This window comes from Zophobas morio, unplaced genomic scaffold (assembly GCF_036711695.1).
Source record: "Zophobas morio isolate AGI-343-1 ecotype UQ-CSIRO unplaced genomic scaffold, CSIRO_AGI_Zmor_V1 ptg000002l, whole genome shotgun sequence".
Lineage (NCBI taxonomy): Eukaryota > Metazoa > Arthropoda > Insecta > Coleoptera > Tenebrionidae > Zophobas > Zophobas morio.
This window is the reverse complement of record NW_026972107.1, coordinates 918,615-943,454: the sequence shown is the minus strand read 5'-3', so window position 1 is coordinate 943,454 and position 24,840 is coordinate 918,615. Positions and strand designations below refer to the sequence as shown.

Genomic DNA, 24,840 nt, shown 5'->3' with positions numbered 1-24,840 from the left:
AAATCACACTAATATCAGGTCTAATTGTGCCGACCATAGTTATAAAATTCACATTAAAGTAAGTCACGGACATTTTTTGAAGTGTACTACATTTCAAAAAGCAAAAAAAAAATGTTCAGTTTATAAATTTCATAATTTTGGTTTGAAGTTTATCAATCATATTTGACGCTTTATTTTATCCGTTCCGACATCTTTTCGGTGACAAATTTAATCTTTGCATACTTCAGCGTAGTTAGTGAACTCGTTGTGACCACTGAAATATACAAAGAGTAAATTTTGAAATGGAACGAAAGTCGAAGAATACTTTCAAAGCCACGATCAAGATGTATTTGCTTATCTTCGCCAAAAAATGCATGACGTCATCGTAAAATTTGATATGATGAGTCTATACCTGTGATTTATCATTGAAGTAATATTTTTTAGATTTACTTATACAGCCTGTCTCAAAAAAAGGTCACTTCGATTTTCGATTTTTCGTTTTTTCGACCAACAGTTTCATCGAATTAGATTTTTCAGTTTCCATTTTTCCATCAACTTTTCGATTTTATTACTTTCTAATTTTCTGATTTTTCAAATTTGCGGTATTTTGATTTTTCGAGTTCAGTTTTTTCGTTTTTCGATTTTTTAATTTTTCGTTTTTTTGATTTTTCGATGTTTCGATTTTTTAATTTGCCATTCTTTCAGTTTTCGATTTTTCGTCTTTCCATTTTTAGATTTTTTGATTTTTTTGTTCGTCAGTTTTTAGACTTTGCAATTTTTTTGCATTTTTAGATTATATTTTACTTTCCGATTTTTTTGATTTTTGAATTCTCGATTTTACGTTTTTAATTCTTCAATTTCCGATTTTTCAATTTTCCGGTTTTTTAATTCTTCTATTCTCGATTTTTCGATTTTCCATTAATCATAAATTTTTTCGATTTTTCGGTTGTTTTATTTTTCGACCTTCGATTTTTCAACTTTCGATTATTCGATTTTCCATTTTCTGATTTTACGATTTATGGTTCTGCAATTTGCAGCTTTTAGATTTCAATTTTGTGACTTTCCGATTTTCCACTTTTCGATTTTTTGATTTTTTTTCGATCGTCGTTTTTTCCATTTTCATTTTTTCGATTTTTTGATTTTTCAATTTTTAGGCCTTCCAATTTTTTTACTTTTCGCTTTTTCAAGTATTTGTTTCATAGAATTTTCAATTTTTCGAGTTTTCGATTTTCGATTTTTCGGTTTTTCCATTTTCCGATTTTCGATTTTTCGATTTTCCATGTTTAGTTGTTTAGATATTTTTCGATTTTTTTTTATTTTTCGATTGTTCTGTTCGTCAGTTTTGAGACTTTGCAATTTTTACTTTTCCACTTTTATATTATTTTAGTTTCGGATTATTCGATTTTTGAATTTTCGTTTTTTTTTTTCATTTTTAATTTGTCGATTCTCGATATTCCAATTTTCGATTTTTCGATTTTCCAATCTTCGATTTTTCAATTTCCAGTTTTCGATTATCCACTTTTTGATTTTAGGATTTTTCGATTTTTCTGTTCGTCAGTTTTTAGGCTTTGCAATTTGTTTACTTTTCGATTTTCCAGTTTTTTGATTTTTGAATTGTCGACTTTTAGAGTTTTCAATATTATGAATTTTCGAATTTTCGGTTTTCCTATTTTTCGATTTTTGATTTTTCCATTTTTCGGTTTTTTGATTTTTCAATTCTCGGTTTTTCAATCTTGCAAATTTTCGATTTTTCAGATTTGTGAATTTCTAGTTTTTCGATCGACCTACGTATTAGATTCATTGAATTTTCGATTTTCGGTTTTTCCATTTTTAGATTTTTGATTTTCCAGTTTTGCATTTTCAGATTTTCTGTTTTTCGCATATCTGATTTATCAAATTTTCGATTTTTCGGCTTTTCGATTTTTCGATATTTGATTTTCGAATTTTCGATTGTTCAGTTTTCCATTTTTCAGCTTTTAGACTTCAATTTTTTTACTTTCCGATTTTCCAAATTTTCGAGTTTCGATTTTCAGATTTTTGATTTTTCGATTTTCTTTTTAAATCTTTGAATTTTTCGAATTTTTGATTTTTAATTTTTCCATTCTTCGGTTTTTAGACTTCAATTTTCTTTCTTTTAAATTTTTCGATATTCTATTTTCCGCTTTTCAGAATTTTCGATTTTCAGTTTTCAGACTTTCGATGATTAGAATTTTGGATTCTTCAGTTTTATGATTTTTCGATTTTTAGAAAATTTGAGTAGTCGAATTTTCGATTTTTCAATTCATCGATTTTTCTATGTTCAATTTTTCAATTTAAATTTTGCGATTTTCAATTTGTCCATTGTCGATTTTTAGAATTTTCGGTTTTTCAGTTTTTCCATTCTCAACTGTTAGACTTCAATTTTGTTATTTTCCGATTTTTTGGTTTTCGATTTTCCAATTTTCAGAATTTTTAAGTTTCTTTATTCAGATTTTCCATTTTCCACTTTTTCGATTTTAGATTTTTCGAATTTTTGTTTTTCCAATTTTTTTTACTTTTTATATTTTGATTATTTTAATTTCCGATTTTTTTATTTTTGTTTTTGGTTTTTTTAATTTTCAATATTACAAATTTCTGACTTTTCGATTTTTTGGTTTTCCCGTTTTTCAATTTTCGATTTTTCGATTTTTGAGGTTTGTGAATTTCCACTTTTCGATCGACCTAGGTATTTGATGCATTGAATTTTCGATTTTTTGATTAGCCATTTTTAGATTTTCGATTTTTACGATTTGTATTTTTTGATTTTCTGTTTTTTGCATTAGTGAATTTCAGTTTTTCCGATTTTTGATTTTGCGCATATTTGATTAATCAAATTTTCGAAAAAGTTACCATGCTTACAAAAACTTCAAAACATCTACAATATTTCAAAGTATTCAGTTTTGCTATTCTTGATTTCTTCAATAAAATAAATTGACTCAGTCATTAACTTTTTTGAGACACCCTGTATAACCAAATCTAAAAAATATTAATGCAGTGATAAATCACAAGTATAAAACTCATCATATTTTATACATTTAAGATAGGATTTATTCTCCAAAATTTTGAGGTGACGTCATAAATTTTTTAGAGGGGATAAGCAAATATATTTTAATTAAAAATGTATCATGTTTATCATGATTTTAAAACATCTGCAAAATTTCAAAGTATTCGATTTTGCAAATTCAAAATTAAATTGCAAAATATTGTTTTATAATTTTGATTTTTTTCCAAAAATCTAGACGTTTTGGATAAAAACTCAACACGGAGTCATAAACTACATGTGTAGGACTATGTTACTGTATACAATTTATAAACTCATTTACTAAGCATAAATTTGAAGGCAAAAACGATCCGCCCATAGGCTCAAAACATTTGCGTGCGATTGTACAACATGAGCTAAGATTACTTGTAGGCGTAGCTGCTGATTTCGATGTCGTCTGCGTCTGGTACCATTTTAAAAAAGTACGGTACTTCTGTCTTTTGGTCAATGCGGTACTCGTAGATGTAGCCGGCGTCGTAGCCGCCCATCGACAACCAGATGGTACCACTATCGGTACTTTGCATCCAAATAATCCGATTAGGAACCTCAGGGATATGGAGAGGTTCTAACTCTTCCTCGGTTTCAGAATCGGCTGAAAAGTACTACTGGGTTTCGGTCTTTCAAACGACAGTACGTTTTTTACCGAGGAAAATTTCTTCATCGATGTCTAAACCAGGGTTCTCCGCTTTCAACTTTTCCATCGCCACTCTCTTCTTCGCCACTTTTTCCGCCTTCCTGGCTTCGATCTCCCGTATTTTTATGTCCCGTCGAATCTGGGCTTTGTAAGTCGTGAATTTATTGACCTGGGGCTCGAGTTTGAGCAAGTACGAAACGGTGGTGTAAGCTTGTGGTTCTTTGGGGGCTTTCACTTGGACGATTTCTCCGTGGAGACACCCAACCAGAAGCTCGTCCGCCTAGTTACACTCTCAGTACTAGTAGTCGTATTTGTCGGACTTACCTTCTGACAATGCCACGTCATACAAGTAACAATATTCGGTACCCGTATGTACCCGATTGGTACTAACTCCACGTTCGTTTTCGCTAACACCTGGAAAAAGAAAATGGTGCAGTCCTCACCACCTGTCACCAGAATCGTGTTCGAAGGGTTCATGGTGATCTTCGTGATGGGTTTGTCGTGAGGTTTGGTCGCATAAACAACCATGAGTTTCACTTCTTGCTCTTCTATGGTGAGAATCGACACTCGTATGGTACCGTCGTCGAAACCCATGATGAGTTCGTCGCCGCTATGCGAAATCTACGACATTTTTATTGGTGCGAAACGTACAATCGCACGCAAATGTTTTGAGCCTATGGACGTCTAGATTTTTGGAAAAAAAAATCAAAATTATAAAACAATATTTTGCAAATTAATTTTGAATTTTCAAAATCGAATACTTTGAAATCTTACAGATGTTTTAAAATCATGATAAACATGATACATTTTTAATTAAAATATATTTGCTTATCCCCTCTAAAAAATTTATGACGTCACCTCAAAATTTTGCAGAATAAATCCTATCTTAAATGTATAAAATATGATGAGTTTTATACTTGTGATTTATCACTGCATTAATATTTTTTAGATTTGGTTATACAGGGTGTCTCAAAAAAGTTAATGACTGAGTCAATTTATTTTATTGAAGAAATCAAGAATAGCAAAACTGAATACTTTGAAATATTGTAGATGTTTTGAAATTTTTGTAAGCATGGTAGCTTTTTCGAAAATTTGATTAATCAAATATGCGCAAAATCAAATATCGGAAAAACTGAAATTCACTAATGCAAAAAACAGAAAATCGAAAAATACAAATCGTAAAAATCGGAAATCTAAAAATGGCTAATCAAAAAATCTAATATTCAATGAATCAAATACCTAGGTCGATCGAAAAGTGAAAGTTCACAAACCTCAAAAATCGAAAAATCTCAAATTGAAAAACGGGAAAACCAAAAAATCTAAAAGTCAAAAATTTGTAATATTGAAAATTAAAAAAATCAAAAACAAAAATAAAAAAATCGGAAATTAAAATCAAAATATATAAAGTAAAAAAAATTGCAAAGCCTAAAAACTGAAACGAACAGAAAAATCGAAAAAGCAAAAAACTGGAAAAACAAAAATTCGAAAAATCTAAAATCGAAAAAGTGGAAAATGGAAAATCTGAATAAAGAAACTTGAAAATTCTGAAAATTGGAAAATCGTAAACCAAAAAATCGGAAAGTAATAAAATTGAAGTCTAACAGTTGAGAATGGAAAAATTGAAAAACCGAAAATTCTAAACATCGACAATGGACAAATTGAAAATCGCAAAATTTAAATTGAAAAATTGAACATAGAAAAATCGATGAATTGAAAAATCGAAAATTCGACTACTCAAATTTTCTAAAAATCGGAAAATCATAAAAATGAAAAATCCAAAATTCTAATCATCGAAAGTCTGAAAACTGAAAATCGAAAATTCTGAAAAGCGGAAAATAGAATATCGAAAAATTTAAAAGAAAGAAAATTGAAGTCTAAAAACCGAAGAATGGAAAAATTGAAAATCAAAAATTCGAAAAATCAAAACCGAAAAATTCAAAGATTTAAAATGAAAATCGAAAAATCAAAAATTTGAAAATTAAAACTCGAAAATTTGGAAAATCGAAAAGTAAAAAAATTGAAGTCTAAAAGCTGAAAAATGGAAAACTGAACAATCGAAAATTCGAAAATCAAATATCGAAAAATCGAAAAGCCGAAAAATCGAAAATTTGATAAATCAGATATGCGAAAAACAGAAAATCTGAAAATGCAAAACTGGAAAATCAAAAATCTAAAAATGGAAAAACCGAAAATCGAAAATTCAATGAATCTAATACGTAGGTCGATCGAAAAACTGGAAATTCACAAATTTGAAAAATCGAAAATTTGCAAGATTGAAAAACCGAGAATTGAAAAATCAAAAAACCGAAAAATGGAAAAATCAAAAATCGAAAATTTGAAAATTCATAATATTGAAAACTCTAAAAGTCGACAATTCAAAAATCAAAAAACTAGAAAGTAAAATAATCGAAAAATCGTAAAATCAAAAACTGGAAAATCGAAAACTGGAAATTGAAAAATCGAAAAATCGAAAATCGGAATATCGAGAATCGACAAATTAAAAAACCGAAAAATCGAAAAATTAAAAAATCGGAAATCGAAAAATGAAAAAAAAAAAACGAAAATTCAAACATCGAATAATCCGAAACTAAAATAATAGAAAAGTGGAAAAGTAAAAATTGCAAACTCTCAAAACTGACGAACAGAACAATCGAAAAATAAAAAAAAAATCGAAAAATATCTAAACATGCAAAATCGAAAATCGGAAAATGGAAAAACCGAAAAATCGAAAATCGAAAACTTGAAAAATCGAAAATTCGATGAAACAAATACTCGAAAAAGCTTAAAGTAAAAAAATTGCAAGGCCTAAAAATTGAAAAATCAAAGAATCGAAAAAATGAAAATCGAAAAAACGACGATCGAAAAAAAATCAAAAAATCGAAAAGTGGAAAATCGGGAAGTAACAAAATTGAAATCTAAAAGCTGCAAATTGCAGAACCATAAAAACTGAAACAAACAGAAAAATCGAAAAACCACAAAAGCGGAAAAACGAAAATCGAAAAACCGCAAATCGAAAAATCGTAAAATCAGAAAATGGAATATCGAATAATCGAAAGTTGAAAAATCGAAGATTGAAAAATAAAACAACCGAAAAATCGAAAAAATTTATGATTAATGGAAAATCGAAAAATCGAAAAGTCAAAAATTTGTAATATTGAAAATTAAAAAAATCAAAAACAAAAATAAAAAAATCGGAAATTAAAATAATCAAAATATATAAAGTAAAAAATTGCAAAGCCTAAAAACTGAAACGAACAGAAAAATCGAAAAAGCAAAAAATTCGAAAAATCTAAAATCGAAAAAGTGGAAAATGGAAAATCTGAATAAAGAAACTTAAAAATTCTGAAAATTGGAAAATCGAAAACCAAAAAATCGGAAAGTAACAAAATTGAAGTCTAACAGTTGAGAATGGAAAAATTGAAAAACCGAAAATTCTAAAAATCGACAATGGACAAATTGAAAATCGCAAAATTTAAATTGAAAAATTGAACATAGAAAAATCGATGAATTGAAAAATCGAAAATTCGACTACTTAAATTTTCTAAAAATCGGAAAATCATAAAAATGAAAAATCCAAAATTCTAATCATCGAAAGTCTGAAAACTGAAAATCGAAAATTCTGAAAAGCGGAAAATAGGATATCGAAAAATTTAAAAAAAAGAAAATTGAAGTCTAAAAAAAGAAGAATGGAAAAATTGAAAATCAAAAATTCGAAAAATCAAAACCGAAAAATTCAAAGATTTAAAATGAAAATCGAAAAATCAAAAATTTGAAAATTGAAACTCGAAAATTTGGAAAACCGAAAAGTAAAAAAATTGAAGTCTAAAAGCTGAAAAATGGAAAACTGAACAATCGAAAATTCGAAAATCAAATATCGAAAAATCGAAAAGCCGAAAAATCGAAAATATGATAAATCAGATATGCGAAAAACAGAAAATCTGAAAATGCAAAACTGGAAAATCAAAAATCTAAAAATGGAAAAACCGAAAATCGAAAATTCAATGAATCTAATACGTAGGTCGATCGAAAAACTGGAAATTCACAAATTTGAAAAATCGAAAATTTGCAAGATTGAAAAACCGAGAATTGAAAAATCAAAAAACCGAAAAATGGAAAAATCAAAAATCGAAAAATAGGAAAACCGAAAATTCGAAAATTCATAATATTGAAAACTCTAAAAGTCGACAATTCAAAAATCAAAAAACTAGAAAGTAAAATAATCGAAAAATCGTAAAATCAAAAACTGGAAAATCGAAAACTGGAAATTGAAAAATCGAAGATTGTAAAATCGAAAAATCGAAAATCGGAATATCGAGAATCGACAAATTAAAAAACCGAAAAATCGAAAAATTAAAAAATCGGAAATCGAAAAATGAAAAAAAAAACGAAAATTCAAACATCGAATAATCCGAAACTAAAATAATAGAAAAGTGGAAAAGTAAAAATTGCAAACTCTCAAAACTGACGAACAGAACAATCGAAAAACAAAAAAAAATCGAAAAATATCTAAACATGCAAAATCGAAAATCGGAAAATGGAAAAACCGAAAAATCGAAAATCGAAAACTTGAAAAATCGAAAATTCGATGAAACAAATACTCGAAAAAGCGAAAAGTAAAAAAATTGCAAGGCCTAAAAATTGAAAAATCAAAGAATCGAAAAAATGAAAATCGAAAAAACGACGATCGAAAAAAAATCAAAAAATCGAAAAGTGGAAAATCGGGAAGTAACAAAATTGAAATCTAAAAGCTGCAAATTGCAGAACCATAAAAACTGAAACAAACAGAAAAATCGAAAAACCACAAAAGCGGAAAAACGAAAATCGAAAAACCGCAAATCGAAAAATCGTAAAATCAGAAAATGGAAAATCGAATAATCGAAAGTTGAAAAATCGAAGATTGAAAAATAAAACAACCGAAAAATCGAAAAAATTTATGATTAATGGAAAATCGAAAAATCGAAAAGTCAAAAATTTGTAATATTGAAAATTAAAAAAATCAAAAACAAAAATAAATAAATCGGAAATTAAAATAATCAAAATATATAAAGTAAAAAATTGCAAAGCCTAAAAACTGAAACGAACAGAAAAATCGAAAAAGCAAAAAATTCGAAAAATCTAAAATCGAAAAAGTGGAAAATGGAAAATCTGAATAAAGAAACTTAAAAATTCTGAAAATTGGAAAATCGAAAACCAAAAAATCGGAAAGTAACAAAATTGAAGTCTAACAGTTGAGAATGGAAAAATTGAAAAACCGAAAATTATAAAAATCGACAATGGACAAATTGAAAATCGCAAAATTTAAATTGAAAAATTGAACATAGAAAAATCGATGAATTGAAAAATCGAAAATTCGACTACTTAAATTTTCTAAAAATCGGAAAATCATAAAAATGAAAAATCCAAAATTCTAATCATCGAAAGTCTGAAAACTGAAAATCGAAAATTCTGAAAAGCGGAAAATAGAATATCGAAAAATTTAAAAGAAAGAAAATTGAAGTCTAAAAACCGAAGAATGGAAAAATTGAAAATCAAAAATTCGAAAAATCAAAACCGAAAAATTCAAAGATTTAAAATGAAAATCGAAAAATCAAAAATTTGAAAATTAAAACTCGAAAATTTGGAAAATCGAAAAGTAAAAAAATTGAAGTCTAAAAGCTGAAAAATGGAAAACTGAACAATCGAAAATTCGAAAATCAAATATCGAAAAATCGAAAAGCCGAAAAATCGAAAATTTGATAAATCAGATATGCGAAAAACAGAAAATCTGAAAATGCAAAACTGGAAAATCAAAAATCTAAAAATGGAAAAACCGAAAATCGAAAATTCAATGAATCTAATACGTAGGTCGATCGAAAAACTGGAAATTCACAAATTTGAAAAATCGAAAATTTGCAAGATTGAAAAACCGAGAATTGAAAAATCAAAAAACCGAAAAATGGAAAAATCAAAAATCGAAAATTTGAAAATTCATAATATTGAAAACTCTAAAAGTCGACAATTCAAAAATCAAAAAACTAGAAAGTAAAATAATCGAAAAATCGTAAAATCAAAAACTGGAAAATCGAAAACTGGAAATTGAAAAATCGAAAAATCGAAAATCGGAATATCGAGAATCGACAAATTAAAAAACCGAAAAATCGAAAAATTAAAAAATCGGAAATCGAAAAATGAAAAAAAAAAAACGAAAATTCAAACATCGAATAATCCGAAACTAAAATAATAGAAAAGTGGAAAAGTAAAAATTGCAAACTCTCAAAACTGACGAACAGAACAATCGAAAAATAAAAAAAAAATCGAAAAATATCTAAACATGCAAAATCGAAAATCGGAAAATGGAAAAACCGAAAAATCGAAAATCGAAAACTTGAAAAATCGAAAATTCGATGAAACAAATACTCGAAAAAGCTTAAAGTAAAAAAATTGCAAGGCCTAAAAATTGAAAAATCAAAGAATCGAAAAAATGAAAATCGAAAAAACGACGATCGAAAAAAAATCAAAAAATCGAAAAGTGGAAAATCGGGAAGTAACAAAATTGAAATCTAAAAGCTGCAAATTGCAGAACCATAAAAACTGAAACAAACAGAAAAATCGAAAAACCACAAAAGCGGAAAAACGAAAATCGAAAAACCGCAAATCGAAAAATCGTAAAATCAGAAAATGGAATATCGAATAATCGAAAGTTGAAAAATCGAAGATTGAAAAATAAAACAACCGAAAAATCGAAAAAATTTATGATTAATGGAAAATCGAAAAATCGAAAAGTCAAAAATTTGTAATATTGAAAATTAAAAAAATCAAAAACAAAAATAAAAAAATCGGAAATTAAAATAATCAAAATATATAAAGTAAAAAATTGCAAAGCCTAAAAACTGAAACGAACAGAAAAATCGAAAAAGCAAAAAATTCGAAAAATCTAAAATCGAAAAAGTGGAAAATGGAAAATCTGAATAAAGAAACTTAAAAATTCTGAAAATTGGAAAATCGAAAACCAAAAAATCGGAAAGTAACAAAATTGAAGTCTAACAGTTGAGAATGGAAAAATTGAAAAACCGAAAATTCTAAAAATCGACAATGGACAAATTGAAAATCGCAAAATTTAAATTGAAAAATTGAACATAGAAAAATCGATGAATTGAAAAATCGAAAATTCGACTACTTAAATTTTCTAAAAATCGGAAAATCATAAAAATGAAAAATCCAAAATTCTAATCATCGAAAGTCTGAAAACTGAAAATCGAAAATTCTGAAAAGCGGAAAATAGGATATCGAAAAATTTAAAAAAAAGAAAATTGAAGTCTAAAAAAAGAAGAATGGAAAAATTGAAAATCAAAAATTCGAAAAATCAAAACCGAAAAATTCAAAGATTTAAAATGAAAATCGAAAAATCAAAAATTTGAAAATTGAAACTCGAAAATTTGGAAAACCGAAAAGTAAAAAAATTGAAGTCTAAAAGCTGAAAAATGGAAAACTGAACAATCGAAAATTCGAAAATCAAATATCGAAAAATCGAAAAGCCGAAAAATCGAAAATATGATAAATCAGATATGCGAAAAACAGAAAATCTGAAAATGCAAAACTGGAAAATCAAAAATCTAAAAATGGAAAAACCGAAAATCGAAAATTCAATGAATCTAATACGTAGGTCGATCGAAAAACTGGAAATTCACAAATTTGAAAAATCGAAAATTTGCAAGATTGAAAAACCGAGAATTGAAAAATCAAAAAACCGAAAAATGGAAAAATCAAAAATCGAAAAATAGGAAAACCGAAAATTCGAAAATTCATAATATTGAAAACTCTAAAAGTCGACAATTCAAAAATCAAAAAACTAGAAAGTAAAATAATCGAAAAATCGTAAAATCAAAAACTGGAAAATCGAAAACTGGAAATTGAAAAATCGAAGATTGTAAAATCGAAAAATCGAAAATCGGAATATCGAGAATCGACAAATTAAAAAACCGAAAAATCGAAAAATTAAAAAATCGGAAATCGAAAAATGAAAAAAAAACGAAAATTCAAACATCGAATAATCCGAAACTAAAATAATAGAAAAGTGGAAAAGTAAAAATTGCAAACTCTCAAAACTGACGAACAGAACAATCGAAAAACAAAAAAAAATCGAAAAATATCTAAACATGCAAAATCGAAAATCGGAAAATGGAAAAACCGAAAAATCGAAAATCGAAAACTTGAAAAATCGAAAATTCGATGAAACAAATACTCGAAAAAGCGAAAAGTAAAAAAATTGCAAGGCCTAAAAATTGAAAAATCAAAGAATCGAAAAAATGAAAATCGAAAAAACGACGATCGAAAAAAAATCAAAAAATCGAAAAGTGGAAAATCGGGAAGTAACAAAATTGAAATCTAAAAGCTGCAAATTGCAGAACCATAAAAACTGAAACAAACAGAAAAATCGAAAAACCACAAAAGCGGAAAAACGAAAATCGAAAAACCGCAAATCGAAAAATCGTAAAATCAGAAAATGGAAAATCGAATAATCGAAAGTTGAAAAATCGAAGATTGAAAAATAAAACAACCGAAAAATCGAAAAAATTTATGATTAATGGAAAATCGAAAAATCGAAAAGTCAAAAATTTGTAATATTGAAAATTAAAAAAATCAAAAACAAAAATAAATAAATCGGAAATTAAAATAATCAAAATATATAAAGTAAAAAATTGCAAAGCCTAAAAACTGAAACGAACAGAAAAATCGAAAAAGCAAAAAATTCGAAAAATCTAAAATCGAAAAAGTGGAAAATGGAAAATCTGAATAAAGAAACTTAAAAATTCTGAAAATTGGAAAATCGAAAACCAAAAAATCGGAAAGTAACAAAATTGAAGTCTAACAGTTGAGAATGGAAAAATTGAAAAACCGAAAATTATAAAAATCGACAATGGACAAATTGAAAATCGCAAAATTTAAATTGAAAAATTGAACATAGAAAAATCGATGAATTGAAAAATCGAAAATTCGACTACTTAAATTTTCTAAAAATCGGAAAATCATAAAAATGAAAAATCCAAAATTCTAATCATCGAAAGTCTGAAAACTGAAAATCGAAAATTCTGAAAAGCGGAAAATAGAATATCGAAAAATTTAAAAGAAAGAAAATTGAAGTCTAAAAACCGAAGAATGGAAAAATTGAAAATCAAAAATTCGAAAAATCAAAACCGAAAAATTCAAAGATTTAAAATGAAAATCGAAAAATCAAAAATTTGAAAATTAAAACTCGAAAATTTGGAAAATCGAAAAGTAAAAAAATTGAAGTCTAAAAGCTGAAAAATGGAAAACTGAACAATCGAAAATTCGAAAATCAAATATCGAAAAATCGAAAAGCCGAAAAATCGAAAATTTGATAAATCAGATATGCGAAAAACAGAAAATCTGAAAATGCAAAACTGGAAAATCAAAAATCTAAAAATGGAAAAACCGAAAATCGAAAATTCAATGAATCTAATACGTAGGTCGATCGAAAAACTGGAAATTCACAAATTTGAAAAATCGAAAATTTGCAAGATTGAAAAACCGAGAATTGAAAAATCAAAAAACCGAAAAATGGAAAAATCAAAAATCGAAAATTTGAAAATTCATAATATTGAAAACTCTAAAAGTCGACAATTCAAAAATCAAAAAACTAGAAAGTAAAATAATCGAAAAATCGTAAAATCAAAAACTGGAAAATCGAAAACTGGAAATTGAAAAATCGAAAAATCGAAAATCGGAATATCGAGAATCGACAAATTAAAAAACCGAAAAATCGAAAAATTAAAAAATCGGAAATCGAAAAATGAAAAAAAAAAAACGAAAATTCAAACATCGAATAATCCGAAACTAAAATAATAGAAAAGTGGAAAAGTAAAAATTGCAAACTCTCAAAACTGACGAACAGAACAATCGAAAAATAAAAAAAAAATCGAAAAATATCTAAACATGCAAAATCGAAAATCGGAAAATGGAAAAACCGAAAAATCGAAAATCGAAAACTTGAAAAATCGAAAATTCGATGAAACAAATACTCGAAAAAGCTTAAAGTAAAAAAATTGCAAGGCCTAAAAATTGAAAAATCAAAGAATCGAAAAAATGAAAATCGAAAAAACGACGATCGAAAAAAAATCAAAAAATCGAAAAGTGGAAAATCGGGAAGTAACAAAATTGAAATCTAAAAGCTGCAAATTGCAGAACCATAAAAACTGAAACAAACAGAAAAATCGAAAAACCACAAAAGCGGAAAAACGAAAATCGAAAAACCGCAAATCGAAAAATCGTAAAATCAGAAAATGGAATATCGAATAATCGAAAGTTGAAAAATCGAAGATTGAAAAATAAAACAACCGAAAAATCGAAAAAATTTATGATTAATGGAAAATCGAAAAATCGAAAAGTCAAAAATTTGTAATATTGAAAATTAAAAAAATCAAAAACAAAAATAAAAAAATCGGAAATTAAAATAATCAAAATATATAAAGTAAAAAATTGCAAAGCCTAAAAACTGAAACGAACAGAAAAATCGAAAAAGCAAAAAATTCGAAAAATCTAAAATCGAAAAAGTGGAAAATGGAAAATCTGAATAAAGAAACTTAAAAATTCTGAAAATTGGAAAATCGAAAACCAAAAAATCGGAAAGTAACAAAATTGAAGTCTAACAGTTGAGAATGGAAAAATTGAAAAACCGAAAATTCTAAAAATCGACAATGGACAAATTGAAAATCGCAAAATTTAAATTGAAAAATTGAACATAGAAAAATCGATGAATTGAAAAATCGAAAATTCGACTACTTAAATTTTCTAAAAATCGGAAAATCATAAAAATGAAAAATCCAAAATTCTAATCATCGAAAGTCTGAAAACTGAAAATCGAAAATTCTGAAAAGCGGAAAATAGGATATCGAAAAATTTAAAAAAAAGAAAATTGAAGTCTAAAAAAAGAAGAATGGAAAAATTGAAAATCAAAAATTCGAAAAATCAAAACCGAAAAATTCAAAGATTTAAAATGAAAATCGAAAAATCAAAAATTTGAAAATTGAAACTCGAAAATTTGGAAAACCGAAAAGTAAAAAAATTGAAGTCTAAAAGCTGAAAAATGGAAAACTGAACAATCGAAAATTCGAAAATCAAATATCGAAAAATCGAAAAGCCGAAAAATCGAAAATATGATAAATCAGATATGCGAAAAACAGAAAATCTGAAAATGCAAAACTGGAAAATCAAAAATCTAAAAATGGAAAAACCGAAAATCGAAAATTCAATGAATCTAATACGTAGGTCGATCGAAAAACTGGAAATTCACAAATTTGAAAAATCGAAAATTTGCAAGATTGAAAAACCGAGAATTGAAAAATCAAAAAACCGAAAAATGGAAAAATCAAAAATCGAAAAATAGGAAAACCGAAAATTCGAAAATTCATAATATTGAAAACTCTAAAAGTCGACAATTCAAAAATCAAAAAACTAGAAAGTAAAATAATCGAAAAATCGTAAAATCAAAAACTGGAAAATCGAAAACTGGAAATTGAAAAATCGAAGATTGTAAAATCGAAAAATCGAAAATCGGAATATCGAGAATCGACAAATTAAAAAACCGAAAAATCGAAAAATTAAAAAATCGGAAATCGAAAAATGAAAAAAAAAACGAAAATTCAAACATCGAATAATCCGAAACTAAAATAATAGAAAAGTGGAAAAGTAAAAATTGCAAACTCTCAAAACTGACGAACAGAACAATCGAAAAACAAAAAAAAATCGAAAAATATCTAAACATGCAAAATCGAAAATCGGAAAATGGAAAAACCGAAAAATCGAAAATCGAAAACTTGAAAAATCGAAAATTCGATGAAACAAATACTCGAAAAAGCGAAAAGTAAAAAAATTGCAAGGCCTAAAAATTGAAAAATCAAAGAATCGAAAAAATGAAAATCGAAAAAACGACGATCGAAAAAAAATCAAAAAATCGAAAAGTGGAAAATCGGGAAGTAACAAAATTGAAATCTAAAAGCTGCAAATTGCAGAACCATAAAAACTGAAACAAACAGAAAAATCGAAAAACCACAAAAGCGGAAAAACGAAAATCGAAAAACCGCAAATCGAAAAATCGTAAAATCAGAAAATGGAAAATCGAATAATCGAAAGTTGAAAAATCGAAGATTGAAAAATAAAACAACCGAAAAATCGAAAAAATTTATGATTAATGGAAAATCGAAAAATCGAAAAGTCAAAAATTTGTAATATTGAAAATTAAAAAAATCAAAAACAAAAATAAATAAATCGGAAATTAAAATAATCAAAATATATAAAGTAAAAAATTGCAAAGCCTAAAAACTGAAACGAACAGAAAAATCGAAAAAGCAAAAAATTCGAAAAATCTAAAATCGAAAAAGTGGAAAATGGAAAATCTGAATAAAGAAACTTAAAAATTCTGAAAATTGGAAAATCGAAAACCAAAAAATCGGAAAGTAACAAAATTGAAGTCTAACAGTTGAGAATGGAAAAATTGAAAAACCGAAAATTATAAAAATCGACAATGGACAAATTGAAAATCGCAAAATTTAAATTGAAAAATTGAACATAGAAAAATCGATGAATTGAAAAATCGAAAATTCGACTACTTAAATTTTCTAAAAATCGGAAAATCATAAAAATGAAAAATCCAAAATTCTAATCATCGAAAGTCTGAAAACTGAAAATCGAAAATTCTGAAAAGCGGAAAATAGAATATCGAAAAATTTAAAAGAAAGAAAATTGAAGTCTAAAAACCGAAGAATGGAAAAATTGAAAATCAAAAATTCGAAAAATCAAAACCGAAAAATTCAAAGATTTAAAATGAAAATCGAAAAATCAAAAATTTGAAAATTGAAACTCGAAAATTTGGAAAATCGAAAAGTAAAAAAATTGAAGTCTAAAAGCTGAAAATGGAAAACTGAACAATCGAAAATTCGAAAATCAAATATCGAAAAATCGAAAAGCCGAAAAATCGAAAATATGATAAATCAGATATGCGAAAAACAGAAAATCTGAAAATGCAAAACTGGAAAATCAAAAATCTAAAAATGGAAAAACCGAAAATCGAAAATTCAATGAATCTAATACGTAGGTCGATCGAAAAACTGGAAATTCACAAATTTGAAAAATCGAAAATTTGCAAGATTGAAAAACCGAGAATTGAAAAATCAAAAAACCGAAAAATGGAAAAATCAAAAATCGAAAAATAGGAAAACCGAAAATTCGAAAATTCATAATATTGAAAACTCTAAAAGTCGACAATTCAAAAATCAAAAAACTAGAAAGTAAAATAATCGAAAAATCGTAAAATCAAAAACTAGAAAATCGAAAACTGGAAATTGAAAAATCGAAGATTGTAAAATCGAAAAATCGAAAATCGGAATATCGAGAATCGACAAATTAAAAAACCGAAAAATCGAAAAATTAAAAAATCGGAAATCGAAAAATGAAAAAAAAAACGAAAATTCAAACATCGAATAATCCGAAACTAAAATAATAGAAAAGTGGAAAAGTAAAAATTGCAAACTCTCAAAACTGACGAACAGAACAATCGAAAAACAAAAAAAAATCGAAAAATATCTAAACATGCAAAATCGAAAATCGGAAAAAGGAAAAACCGAAAAATCGAAAATCGAAAACTTGAAAAATCGAAAATTCGATGAAACAAATACTCGAAAAAGCTTAAAGTAAAAAAATTGCAAGGCCTAAAAATTGAAAAATCAAAGAATCGAAAAAATGAAAATCGAAAAAACGACGATCGAAAAAAAATCAAAAAATCGAAAAGTGGAAAATCGGGAAGTAACAAAATTGAAATCTAAAAGCTGCAAATTGCAGAACCATAAAAACTGAAACAAACAGAAAAATCGAAAAACCACAAAAGCGGAAAAACGAAAATCGAAAAATCGCAAATCGAAAAATCGTAAAATCAGAAAATGGAAAATCGAATAATCGAAAGTTGAAAAATCGAAGATCGAAAAATAAAACAACCGAAAAATCGAAAAAATTTATGATTAATGGAAAATCGAAAAATCGAGAATAGAAGAATTAAAAAACCGGAAAATTGAAAAATCGGAAATCGAAGAATTAAAAACGTAAAATCGAGAATTCAAAAATCAAAAAAATCGGAAAGTAAAATATAATCGAAAAATGCAAAAAAATTGCAAAGTCTAAAAACTGACAAACAGAAAAATCAAAAAATCTAAAAATGGAAAGACGAAAAATCGAAAATTGAAAGAATGGCAAATTATAAAATCGAAACTACGAAAAATCAAAAAAACAAAAAATTAAAAAATCGAAAAACGAAAAAACTGAAAACTCGAAAAATCAAAATACCGCAAATTTGAAAAATCAGAAAATTAGAAAGTAATAAAATCGAAAAGTTGATAGAAAAATGGAAACTGAAAAATCTAATTCGATGAAACTGTTGGTCGAAAAAACGAAAAATCAAATTTTACGATGATGTCATGCATTTTTTGGCGAAGATAAATTCTGCCCTTGGACGATTTGAACCGCCTCCTTCGGTGACGACCGGCAAAAATGATCCGCCCATAGGCTCAAAACATTTGCGTGCGATTGTACGTACCTTCATTGGAACCCACAACAAGCAAGTCCCTTTCGCTGGGTACTGATGCTCGAAAATCATCAATTTTTCCTCGTACATGTACACAAAAATGCGCCCATCTTCACCCAGACTGGCTAAGTAGGGGCCCCATGGGCACGCCGCAATCGTAACCACTTTACCAGCGTGGCACTTGTATAGTTGGAGCGACTCTTGCGGGGTGTCTTCAGTGTTGAGGTCGATCAGCCAAATTCCGCCGTTGCCGTCCTAATAATAACACAAACCCAGTAATTGAGGTGGTACTATTGACTTGTTAGGTACTTGTCCGAAGTACGTTGTGTCTTTCGGGTCCGGGTATCGCTTTCGTAACGACATTAACATCAACCCTGGTGTGTAGAAATCGTACGTGGGTTCGATTTGGATCACTCTGTCGTCGTCTGGAGGGTCCGCCTGGTCGATTTTGTCGTACCACCATATTTTAACATGCCCATCCATGGCCACCGTCATGAGTTCCCCTTGGTTGAAGGAGATTTGAACGATGGGACCATCGTGGCACTTGCGTCTCAGGGTTCTGAATACTTCTAGTTTGATTAAGCCGCCGTCCCACACCAGGATGTTGCCCCAGTCGCACCCGGATACTACCTTCTCGTCCGGCATGGGTAGTACACCTAGAATGTCCGAGAATTCGGTCTTACCGAACCTACCCAACTCCCCTTTGAGTTTAAGCCCGGTGAAAGTGTTGGCCATCTTCCAGAATTTGATGTGGGCGATCCCGCAGCTGGTGAGTTGACCGGGAACGTAGGGCGAGAACTTGACCCTGTAGACGTCGTTCACGTAGGATTTGGTACGTAGGAGGATGCGCCGCTTGGGCCAGTTCCAGATGGTGATCATGTAGTCGGGTTCGCCCCCTTGGGATACCAACAGGAGGCCGTTCGGGCTACAAGCATTAACATTTCTGGGTTGTGGTGGGTTTGTGGTTGAAGGGTCACCTGAAGTCTAAATGGGAATACAGCTTCGAGGATCCCCCTTTGAGCACGGCCACGATGTCCATCGTGGGCCACTCGTAGATGATGATCAGCGGTACCGTGGTGCTCCCGTTCTCCGCAATCGCCACGTGGTTGTAATCCGGGTGCGGGTTAGCCTTAAACACTCTTTCAGTACCCAGTACGCATACCAACCATTACCTTAATGTGTGCGATCCCCCCACCCAGCGCGCTGCGCCGGAAGGAAATGGTTTTCGCCGGTACATCGAAAAAATTAATGAAATTCCCCGATGCGAATATTAAAGTGTCTGGATCTGGTGTGGTCAAGTTGAAGTACTTCCGACAGTCGTACCCGAAAGAAAAACTTGAGCGAATTAGACAAACCCGGTGAGTTTTCTTACTCAAATTGTAACACGTCTTCTTGGATCGTGCATTGCTCGCTTTGGAAGGGGCCGGAGATGAAGCTCTCGGAGTTGTACAGGCTCCAGTGCTCCTGCTCGGCTTCGACTTCCTCCTCTTCGACCTCCTCGTCTTCTTCGTCCTCGGGGAGGTCCTCCACACCTTCGTCCGTGACTGACATTTGGCGTTTGATCGACGCGTTGGGTCGTCATGGAGATGCAGGTGAAAGCGGTCTTTGTGTGACGCATCCGATGACGAAGGCGCTCGTAATGCTGTAATTACGAGCGCTGTGTTAATTGAAGATTGTTTTTAGCTGGGGTCAATTGCTTTGGGGCTTTTATGGTTATGGCGGGTTTAATTGGGTGTCGTAAAGGACGTTTTATGCACGCGTTGAGAAACGAGCGGTTATCGGTGACGTCAGGGCGGATTTGGAGTACCGCAAAGTTTGAGGAAATGGGAGATTGGATGCGTAAATGTTAACGTTTGAAGGATGAATGGTGTAAGCGCTGAGTAATTGTTGAGTTCATTATGACAACGTTATAGAATCCAAGTCCAGATTGAACTTTTTACTTTTTGAGGGTAAGCTAATGTTGTAATCAGGTCCATTGTGTTTTCTCGACCTTATGTATATTAAGTCTATCATATAGATGGTAAAACGCTAACCAAACATTGGCTAATCATCCCCATCAAACATTTGTTTTTATTTTTATAAAATAAGGTACTCCTGTATTTGTGGTGCATGAACCCGTGTTGAGTTTTCACTCTACATATACAGATTTTTGGAAAATAATCAAAGTGGATAACAACGTTTTGCACTCATAATTTTTAGAATTACTTATACAGGGTGACTCGAAAAAACTAATGTATGAGGCAGTATATTGTATTGATGAAATCAAGAACGACGCATTCCATTTTCCCGAAAAAAATGCAAAAAATGTTGAATACATCATATACATATCTTTATTTTAGCCTATAAGGGTTATCATAAAAAAATAAAAATCCCAAAATCAAATCTTATAATTTTTCGAGAAATTTGGAATTATTTATCCTTGATTAATTTTTCGTTTTTTTCATTTTCTTTAATTACTAAATTTTTTCATTTTTCATTGTTTTGGTTTTATAATTTTGCGTTTTTGCGATTTTAATTATTTCGATTTTTCAATTTCTCCAAATTTTGCAATTTTTCTATTTTTAACTCAGCTTTTAATTTTTCGATTTTTCAATTTTATCGTTTTCTCATTTTTACAAGTTCTTGATTTTTATTTTTCATATTCCCGATTTTCTAATTTTCATTTTCTCGATTATTTTTTCAATCTTTCTTTCGATTTTATAATTTTTCGTTTATTCAATTCTTCCAATTTTTATTCTTTGATTTTTCAATTTTTAAATCCTTCGATTGCTGTTTTTGGATTTCTCAATTATCCGATTTTCCGATTTCCTTCAGTTTCAATATTTCGATTTTACAAAAAAGTTTCTAAATTGTTATTGATTTTTCAGTTTTCTTTTTATACTTTTTTGTTTTTTCATTTTTGATTTTTCAATTTTATAATTCTGCAATTTTTCCATTTCTTTGATTCGAAAAGTTGAAAAAACGATAAACTAAAAAATCGGAAAAAACCGAAGAATCGAAAAACTAAAAAAAGGAAAAATTGCAAAATCGAAAAAGCGGCAAATTGAAAAACTGTAAATCGAAGAACTGAAGAAAGAAAAAAGTCGAAAAACTGTAACATGGGAAGATCGAAAAATTGAAAACTGAAAAATTAAAAATCAAAGAATTAAAATACCAAAAATTGAAAAATCGAATAACTGAAAAAGTTTTAAAATCCAATAATTGAAAAATGAAAAAATTTTAGAACCGTACAATTGAAAAAATGTTTTTTTTTTTAAATTATGATTATCATTACATTTTAAACTGAAAACTGAAAAGAAAAAAAAATGAAGAAACGAAAAAACCTAAAATTGAAAAAACGGAAAAATTAAAAAATTAAAAGTTGAAAAACCAGAAAATTTAAAACCTAAAAATTGCAAATCGAAAAATTAATACAAAAATCAAAATATTGAAAAATTTCACGCAGAAAAAAAGAGAAACTATACAATCAGAACATTGAAAAACCGACAAATTTCAAAAATTTAATAATCGAAAATCTTAGAAATCGAAAAACTGTAAATCGAAGAAGTGAAGAAATAAAAACTCTAAACATTGAAAAACTAAAAATCGAGAAACTTAAAAAGCATGGAAAGCAGTAAAAACGAATGGAATCGAAAAATTAGAAAACCCAAAAATTGTAAAATCGAAAACTTATAAAATCGTCAAAATGTAAAGTCGAAAAACTGTAACATTGAAAGATCGAAATATTGAAAAATTAAATATTGAGAAATTGAAAAATTAAAAACTGAAGAATTAAAAACGAAAAATCGAAAAATCCAATAAATGAAAGAGTTTTAGAATCCAATAATTGAAAAATGGAAAAATTTTAAGACCCCGAAATTGAGAAAGTGTTTTTTTTATCATGATTATCATTACATTTTAAACCGAAAACTGAAAAAAAATTGAAGAAAGGAAAAATTGAAAAACAGGGAAACGAAAAAATCTAAAATTGAAAAATTAAAGAATCTAAAAGTTGAAAAACCAAAAAATTTAAAACCGAAAAATTGCAAATAGAAAAAAAATTAATAAATCAATAAAATTTATAAAAAAAAGAAAAATTATAAAATCAGAACGTTGAAAATTCGAACATTTTTGAAAAAATAAAGAAAATAAAAAACCGCAACGAAAAATTAAAGAAATGAAAAATCGAAAAATTGAAAAATCCTGAAATTGCAGATTGGAAAATTACAAATTAGAAAATCTTTGCAATTTTGATTGAAACGTCCAAAATTTGGGAAAAATTTAAAAATGAAAATTCGAAGAGAAATATCTGTAAATTGAAAAAATCGAAAACTTGAAAAATCGAGAAACCGAAAAATTGAAAAATCAAAAAGCTTAAAAATCGCAAAAGTCGAGAAATAGGAAATTTCAAGCATCGAAAAAGTGAAGAACCAAAAAATTGAAAAATACAAACACTAAAAGATTGAGAAATTGAGTAATCGGGAAACTGAAAATCGAGAAATGGAAAAATCGAAAAATTGAAGATTAAAAAACTGAAAAATTCCAAAACTGAAATACGGAAAAATTAAAAAATCAAAAAATTAAAAAATGCCACATTGAAAAAGTTAAATTATAAAATCAGAACCCTGAAAAACCAAAACATTGAAAAATTAAAGAAAATAAAAACCGAAACGAAAAATTGCAAAACGAAAAATCGAAAATCTGAAAAACTAAGAACTGAAAACTCTTGAAATTTTAAATCGAATAATTTAAAAATCTAAAATCTGAAACATCCAAAAGTTGGAAAATCGGAAAACTGTAAAATTTAAAAATGAAAACTCGAAGAGAAATTTTGGTAAATTGAGAAATCGAAAAGTTGAAAAATCGAGAAATAGTGGAATCGAAAATTTTAGAAACGTCAAAAATTTAATAATCGAAGAATTTTAGAAAACGAAAAACTGAAAAATCGTAAAACTGCAACATCGGAAAATTGAGAAATAAAAAAATGAAAAAATCGAAAATAGGAAATTTCAAGAATCGAGAAAGTGAAGAACCAAAAAATTAAAAAATCCGAACACTAAAATATCGAAAAATCGAGTCATCGAAAAACTGAAAATCCAGAAATTGAAAAATCGAATCATTGAAGATTGAAAAAACTGAAAAATTCCAAAACTGAAATATCGAAAAATTAAAAAATCGAAAAATTGAAAAATTCCAGATTGAAAAAAGATGAATCATTAAATCAGAACCTTGAAAAACCGAAAAATTGAAAAATTAAAGAAATTAAAAAATCGAAACGAAAAATCGAAAAACTGAAAAATTAGGAATTGAAATTCTTGAAATTGTAAAACGTAAAATTCAAAAATTTTAAAAATTGTAACATCCAGAAGTCGGAAAATCGGAAAACTGAAAAATTTAAAAATGAAAACTCGTAGAGAAATAGCGGTAAATTGAGAAATCGAAAAGTTGAAAAATCGAGAAATCGAAAATTTAAAAAATCGAAAAACTGAATAATCAAAAAGCTCAAAAATCGAAAAACTGACGAATTGAAAAACTGAAAAATCGAAAAATCGAGAAATCGAAAATTTTAGAAACGTCAAAAATTTAATAATCGAAAAATTTTACAAATCCAAAAATTGAAAAATCGTAAAACTGAAACATCGGAAAATTGAGAAATAGAAAAATGAAACAATCGAGAATAGGAAATTTCAAGAATCGAGAAAGTGAAGAACCAAAAAATTGAAAAATCCATACACTAAAATATCGGAAAATTGAGCACTTCCTCGAAAAACTGAAAATCCATAAATTGAAAAATCGAACAACTGAAAAATTAGGAATTGAAAACTATTGTAAATCGGAAAATTGAAAAATCTAAAAACTAAAACATCCAAAAAATCAAAAAAGAAATTGAACTCGAAAATTGGAAAAATCAAAAATTTAAAAAATCGTAATCCAAAAAATCGAAATATCAAAAATGGAGAACTTAAAATATCGAAAAAAGAAAAATCCAGAAATTGGAAAATTTCCACAATTGAAATGTTGAAAAATCGGGGAATCAAAAAAACTTAAAATCCAAAAATTGACTGAACCGGAAAATCAAAAATTGTAAAAATTGTAAAATAAAAATATCGAACAATCGGGAAATTGAAAAATTGGACAATTGAAAAGCACAAAAGTTGAAAAATACTAAGAAATCGAATAATCCAAACTTTAAAAAATCTAAAAAGTGAAAATCGGAACGTGACGAATTGAAAAGATGAAAAAAAGAATATAAAAAATTGAAACCAAAAATTGCAAATCCAAAATTTGAGGAAATAAAAAAAGATTCGAAAAATTGAAAAATTAAAAACTTGAGATATTTTAAATCGGAAAAATTGAAGGAACTAGAAAATAATAAACCGAAACGAAAAATTGCAAAATCAAAAAATTGGAAAATTCAAAAGTTGGAAAACCGAAAACTGTGGGAAACCAATAAAACACTTAGCAGCGATGGGTACACACGCTCGACGCTCCACCCACCGACCTTGACCCTGGTACTCGAGTACCGTCCAACGGTACTCCACACCAGCAACTTTTTTCTCATGTTCTGCGTGCGAAGAAACCGAAAGTCAGCACGATTTGGGTCAGGCTCTCAGAGCTCCA

The 24,840-nt window shown here is 28.2% G+C and overlaps 1 protein-coding gene across 3 annotated transcripts in view; it reads right to left on the bottom strand.

Annotated features, from left to right (window-relative positions):
* LOC135123407 (cilia- and flagella-associated protein 44) overlaps window positions 1–24,840 on the bottom strand; it is a 46,618-nt gene that overhangs the window by 14,267 nt on the left and 7,511 nt on the right. For 2 of the 3 annotated variants that reach the window (XM_064048021.1, XM_064048039.1), the window contains exons 1-8: window positions 19,613–20,078; window positions 19,413–19,575; window positions 19,218–19,369; window positions 18,550–19,165; window positions 18,253–18,495; window positions 3,996–4,292; window positions 3,681–3,951; window positions 3,404–3,629 (exon numbers count right to left, since the gene is read on the bottom strand). In XM_064048021.1, coding sequence (XP_063904091.1) covers window positions 3,404–3,629; window positions 3,681–3,951; window positions 3,996–4,292; window positions 18,253–18,495; window positions 18,550–19,165; window positions 19,218–19,369; window positions 19,413–19,575; window positions 19,613–19,791 — 2,147 coding nt within the window. In that variant the 5' untranslated portion in view covers window positions 19,792–20,078. Of the gene's footprint in view, window positions 1–3,403; window positions 3,630–3,680; window positions 3,952–3,995; window positions 4,293–18,252; window positions 18,496–18,549; window positions 19,166–19,217; window positions 19,370–19,412; window positions 19,576–19,612; window positions 20,079–24,840 lie in introns of those variants that run through there. The other variant, XM_064048028.1, reaches the window with a different exon arrangement.